Here is a 6,372-nt window from a genome sequence, read left to right on the forward strand (position 1 = left end):
TTATGTGCATATGGTTGTATTTTTTTTGCCTCATCTTGAGCCTTGCTGTTCGCCAAGTGAGGGGTCAGCAGCTTCAGCCAAGCTATTTTTGGAGCGTTTACTGGAGCTTTCTTTTTAGCTTCTGCAGCTGTTACTGCGGGCCCCTGTCATCATGTAATGGTGATGAAATAAAGGTATTAATATTATTATATTATTATTATTTAGAGCTCAATCAAGTGTTCGAGCTCTCCACGTGCAATGATGTACCGATGAGGCGGTAAGCGAGGTGGTCGGGCGTGAATAAGTGGATCAGTAACTTTGTTTTACTGGCATTATGAAGTAGACCGGGTGGGGAAGTTATGAGAATTCTTCAAGAAGCTTGTCGAAGACCAACTAAGGCGAGCTGCTCGCGATTGCAAATAGCGGTTACTTCGATGCTATACCAAGAGAGTCTTGTTGTAGCATGAATAAGTCGCCTGCGGTGCATGTAAACTAGCAATTTGTAGTGACGTGAAACATCTGCGCCCGAAATAAGGGATGTGATATCAGCAAATACAAAATTAAATTTAAATGTTCTCCAGAGGCCAATGTTGAGCTACCGCGTTTATTCGCCGTAGATGGCGATGCGATTCTTGTTGGAGGCTTGCAAGGTGGTTGCAGTTGGCCTGCACAAGCAAAAAAAACAGCTAATGATGGTATGACGCTGACCGTTGTGACAGTGTCGACGAGAGAACGGAGTTCGGTTGTTTTGTGGGGGGGACAATACACAAAAGGCTTACTTCGCAACCGACCCTTACAAAAATGATTGTTGAGTTTCATAAGAAATTTTGTTGAATTCACTCAACAAACATTGTTGAGTATCCAAAGAATTTCTGTTGAGATTGTGTTGAGGATTTGTTGAGTTTTTCAGCAAAAGTGGCCACCGTGGTTTCATTGATTTTCCGTTGAATTTCTTACGTCGAATTCCCATTGAGTTTCTGTTGCCTTTCCGTTGAGTCTCCACTGAATTTCGTATTGATATTTTGTCGAGGTTTTTATGAGTGCCCAATGTGTTTCTGTTGATATTTTGTTGAGATTTTTACGAGTGCCGCATGCGTTTCTGTTGAGATTTTTACGAGTGCCCCATGCGTTTCTGTTGATATGTTGTTGAGTTTTACACGAATGCTCAATGTGTTTCTGCTGCGATTTCTTTCAAAGGTTTTTGCGATCATTGTAGGTTGAACAAGAATCTACATTTTATCGCACCACCAATACATGAGTTTATGGTGTGGCAGTAGTGCATGTCATGTGACTAAAAATTCTGCCTCATGCAGACATGCAAAAAGAAAAACAAGGTGTTCAGCGTGCACTTTTTATTTTATTTCCCGATTCAAAAGCGATGATAGATTATTTTTTATGTAACCGGCGCTCACACCTGGAAACTTCTGGCCCGTGTAGCCTGCAAGAGATAGAATGAATTTATGATTTACTATAAAAAATGAAAACGTGTTCAGCAAATTCTCAGAATTAGTAATAAAAGTGTGCAAAAATAGACACTTTCCCAAAAAGCATAAAAGGGATGCACTGATCTCACTGTGCACATGAAGAAAAACGGGTGATTAGCTACAAGTTGACAAAGATGACAGCTTTGTTCTTGGCACTCTAAATGCAAATCATGTGCACTCACCGACCACAGCCTTCACCCGCACCTGGTCCAACCCTGGCTTTGTAGGAGCGTCGCCCTGGGCTTTGCCTTTCCCTCCAAAGAGAGTTTTCCCCTTGAGCTCCTCCGGAGTGAAGACATGGCGCAAAAGAGCCCTGGCAAATTTGCCAGGGCCACTCGCACACGCATGCACCAGCTGATCCAGGTACCCCTTCTCAAGTAGCACACCGCCCCCAATGTCAACCTGCGAGCAGAAAATAAAACCGAAAAAGTTGAACCAACATGAACTCCAGGATCGAGACAATGAAGAGTTTGAGTACCCATGAACAATTTCTCAGAATATTACGGTAATTCATTGACAGATTTTGGCATTGATCCACTAAAAATTCTTTTCGAATAAATTTATTTTAAATGTATATTTTTAGTTTTTATGGGTGAACATGCATACATCAACATGCTTTCGGCTTGTTTAAACAAGCGTTTCAAGAATTCATTAAAGTGTTTGCCAAGTGCCCACTGCAGTACACCGTGGGTGTATTGCTTTGTGGTAGAAAGGCAAAAAAAAACCATTTGGGTGCTGTTAGGTCAATCTGCATGAAAGGTTATGTGGCTAAAATAGTCAGATGGCTGTAATGCACACAAAGTAGGCAGTACGATGCCTTGCCCTGACTCATGCAACTATCTATAAAAAACTGACCTTTTTTTAGCACCCGATTCAGCAAAATAAAATGAGCAGACTGTTATTGATTTTTTAAATTATTTAAATTGAAAAGAGTGAACCCTAGTTACAACTAGGCCAATTTGCTCCTTCATTTTTTCATTGGCTAGCCGTGCACGAGGGTCATACGCGAAATGTGGTTTGCGACGTGGTGCTAGCAGGAACTTTTTGTGTGGCTGGTGTTCTTTCTGCAGGATTGTGGGTTTGCGAATGCTTTGTCGTAAGGAGTACCCAGCATTGTTTTTGGTTCGAAATTCCGCACTGCGCTGTTCACGCCTCCTACAACCACAGACACGAAGCAGGCTGCACGATGAATGCTAGCACAGCGAGCTAGCACAGCGTGACAATTGGACAGGTGCGGACAGCGGCTCAGATAAGGTAATTTTGCACTGTCTGTGTCATCTCCGCGCGCTGATTGCCTTTTTTTTTTTCATTGCTTCAAATGACTGTGGCTCGAATAAGGAAAATTTATGCACTTAAAGCTGCAACGATATTTCATGTGGTGGTGGCGTGTGATAAGAGGCACTGTTTTTACTGTGCCCCCCCAGGCATGCTGCGCACTTCTTGAGGAGTACGAGAGTTTGAGAGGTGCTCTAGTGACAGTGTTCTGGTATGTTGAGCGCATGACCATCCTCCGCCTGAGCTTCCAATGCTGAGCGATTATGCACAGGATCTGGGTGGAAACGACTGCGAGGTAAGAGTGCAATAAAATTACATACAGTGGCGGTGACAGAGATTCCACCTGGGGGACAAAGATTTTCAAGTGTTTTCTTTTCAATGTAGATGAAGCATAAATAATTGATTGATTCTCGGGTTTAATGCACCAACGCTACACAGACTGTGAGGTGAGCCATAGTAGAGGGCTCCGTATTAATTTTGTCAACCTGCGCATCTTTACATGCGCCGAAATCTCGACCACATGGGCATATTTTGCAGCAGACATGATAGACAAGAATTTCCATCCTGCACTGGGCGCCACCAATTCTTTCGGACTGCGGGGCGAGCAGACGACGCTGAGTCCCACGCTGTTGCTCCGTGCCATGCGTGAATATCAGACGCCCTGAACGGCATCGAAAATCGGTGTCATTTATTTGGCATTTCAGCAGCAACAAGTTTAGCAGTGCCTAAGGAGAACGTTTAATTCTTCCAAGAGGTGTCCCGTTCGCCCATCAATTCTGTTCCTAACCCGCTAAGGTGGCGGGCCAGTCCACACCACTTTGTCCTGACAGGCATTGCCTGTGAGGCCACGTTTCGTCCTGCCAGCAGGACGCCTGACCTTTTTATCCTCAATTGATTTTTATTTTCGGAATTCTGGGAAAATTGCCATCATTGCCTTTTACTTGGCGATGTTCAGAAGCTACTTGTCCGGGCAGGCGTGATTACGTCGTTACTGGCTGCACCAACAATCAGCGTAAGCGCAAAGTGCTCATGCAAGAACCGTGCGAAGTGCACCATGACAAAACAAGTGTCTGCATGTGCGGAGTCTATTGGCTGCACAAATTTCCTGCATCGCTTGAGTGTCACCGTAAATGGGTCGTCGCGCTAAATCGCAGACTTAGAGCCTGGCAAATTTGCCAGAATGAGCCCGGTGGTACGCTGCTTTTGGAAGCGCTGTTTAATCACCCTCATGCTCAATCCTTATCGCACGTTTCTGTTCTTTGGGGGTATGTTTGGTCCGTTTCATCGACGGGAAGCCATCGAAAATCAATCAGACACTTATGCTGCAGCTTGGGTACGCGAAAAATTCTCAAGTAACCTTTGTGAAAACCGTGCTGATATTCGAATGTGATATTATAAATAATTAGCAACTTGAGAGTGGATGAAATGTTCCCTGACCTAGCGTATGGTGCTTGTTAGGAAAATTTAATGGTGAAGTACCATCCCTGATTTAAAGACTGGTGCTACCTCGGCTATCCTCCAATCACTGAGAATAGTGCCTGTCATGAGAGACTGCGAAAAAAGTGCCGACAAAATCTACAGACTGCGGTATGTACTTTTCGGTATAGTGTGATTAATAACAGTATGATCTGAAGTAGATAATATTGTAAGTTTACTTAAAATGGAAAGTAGCTCCACACCAGTTTGTATTGCAAATTCAAAACCATATCGAAAATCCTAAATGTTTGCTTGGCTTGATTACATACGGATACTTGCTTCAAAGTCAGTTCAATTTCTATTCTTGCACATTAGCCATTGGCCCCAGATTCGCTTCAATATCCCTGCTAAGCAATGACACACTCAAAATGCACAACACTGCTTCATGAAACTGTTTCAAATAACCAGGGGCTAGAGCACTGCTAACAGGTATACATTATGACAGGTTCCAACATGAAATAACTAACCTGAAAGTACATAATCAGTGGGTGCACTGATGTGGCAGCGGTGCCTGGACCGATGCGTTGAGCAAATGCGCTGGCTTCTGAACGGGTGGTCCAAGCGGCCAGATGATGGATGAAGGATTGACTATTCCTGGCGGCAAAGCGTACCCAGCACCAAGGAAAGGCCAGGCAGTACTTGGGTACAGCAGGTGCAGTGTCAGTTGGCCACGGAGGGCCCTGGCAAAGCCTTTGAAACTGGACTGAAAGCCAGCCAGCCAACCCGGACAGCCAGCAGCAGCACCTGAAAGTGCATAATCTGTGAGTGTGGTGGCACTTGATGAAATACAAGAAAAGCACACACAAACCACGAATGCTTACATTAAGCAGATTATTAATCGTTAATGAGTACCCTCCAAGGCCCTAATAAGAACATTCCCGCAACACCCAAACTGAAATTTAGGTCACAGTAATGTATTTATTAGGCACGCAGGTTCTGTGAGTGGGGTATGCCTGATATATGCAAAGCTCTCTGCTATGCTAATTTGCATGGAACGCTTGCTAGCAGCCCATATGCATCCCTAGCTTTCAATCGGAACTGATGTGTACTAGTTGAGGCTCCTCCATTTCAATGCCTAGCTTGCCTTTGCAAGTTCGATTCTCCAATATAAATAGAGTTGAGTGGGCAGGCGCCCCTGCGAGACCACGCGCGCGCATTTCACCTTCAATTTCCACGTATGTGAATGTGAGCTTCACGAGTACGGCACGCATACCACGACGCATATCGCGGCCCGAAGACCACGAGACGGGTCGCGACGGCGGCAGCCGGTCTCGCGAGCGTAATAGCTGCGAAGCGCACTGCACGGAATTAACAGTCGCCGCAAAGGCACTGTTTGAGAGACACATAACAAACAAACGCCCCGGTGTTTAAGAGCCTTGCGTGATGTCAAATAATTAGCTGCCGCGTTCTACAGCGCGAGCATCGCAACAAAGGTCTAGCTTCAGCGTAAATTGATGCTGACGGCTGCGGAAACGGTAGACTGGTAAATCCAAGGCGCCAAACAAGTATGCTATATCGCATAGGCTCTGAGAGCAAATGAGGTGGGGGTCTACCGAATAACTGACCGATAAGCACCAGAACTCGTTCCGAACAAGAACAGAAAAACAAAAAAATGCGTACTCACCCCAGCAGAAACGACGTTTCCCGCCTAAAATCCTTCTTCACGCTCGTCTTCCCCTTCAAGGACACCGACACTTTGTTCGGACGCAATGTCATCCACCTTTGACGCGCGATGATCGTTGAGGCGATGATCGTTCTTCCCGTTCCCGCGTGTTCAACACACGCGTAGGTTGGAAGGGCAATCATCACCCTATAAAGCTTTTATAACTATGATTTAAGCTTGAAATAGATAAAACTGAACAAATCGCCCCAGCTACCACTCCGCACAAAACCAACTCCATAAACAAACACACAAAAAGGGAGTGATAGTTGCCAGACTGCAATAGCAGCATTTCTGTGTTTGACGAAAATTGTGTTATTGGTAATTAACTTCCTGCTTTTAAAGTATTAAAAGTCTTTATAACTTGAATTTGAGGTTTTTAAACGCAAAAGCGAATAAAAGTAAACTAACTGACATATATACTTAAATTGTAAAGAAGGTTTTAAAGTTAGTTTTGGTTTTGTTTTCACGGCGGGTTTCTCTACAGAGGAGGTGCGA

The 6,372-nt window shown here is 44.6% G+C and overlaps 1 protein-coding gene across 1 annotated transcript; it reads right to left on the reverse strand.

Moving 5' to 3' along the window:
* Positions 1-1,306: 1,306 nt before the first annotated feature.
* Positions 1,307-6,139, reverse strand: LOC144149259 (uncharacterized). Its single transcript, XM_077680811.1, has 4 exons — positions 5,839-6,139; positions 4,682-4,958; positions 1,646-1,865; positions 1,307-1,417 (listed from the first exon to the last, which is right to left on the reverse strand). The coding sequence occupies exons 1-4, from the start codon at positions 6,018-6,020 to the stop codon at positions 1,332-1,334; spliced, it is 765 nt and encodes a 254-aa protein (XP_077536937.1). The 5' UTR covers positions 6,021-6,139; the 3' UTR covers positions 1,307-1,331.
* Between the last annotated feature and the right edge of the window lie 233 nt (positions 6,140-6,372).

Source organism: Haemaphysalis longicornis, unplaced genomic scaffold (genome assembly GCF_048455015.1).
Source record: "Haemaphysalis longicornis isolate Haplotype H1 unplaced genomic scaffold, Haemaphysalis longicornis Haplotype H1 scaffold_8, whole genome shotgun sequence".
NCBI classification, from domain to species: Eukaryota; Metazoa; Arthropoda; class Arachnida; order Ixodida; family Ixodidae; genus Haemaphysalis; species Haemaphysalis longicornis.

What these genes read in the sequence shown, in the direction of transcription:
- LOC144149259 (XM_077680811.1), bottom strand. Translation starts at nt 6,020, where the DNA reads ATGATTGCCCTTCCAACCTACGCGTGTGTTGAACACGCGGGAACGGGA. An exon ending in GAAACGTCGTTTCTGCTGGG is followed by an intron (nt 4,959 to 5,838) that starts GTGAGTACGCAT and finishes ATGCACTTTCAG; the next exon opens with GTGCTGCTGCTGGCTGTCCG. An exon ending in CACTGATTATGTACTTTCAG is followed by an intron (nt 1,866 to 4,681) that starts GTTAGTTATTTC and finishes TTCTGCTCGCAG; the next exon opens with GTTGACATTGGGGGCGGTGT.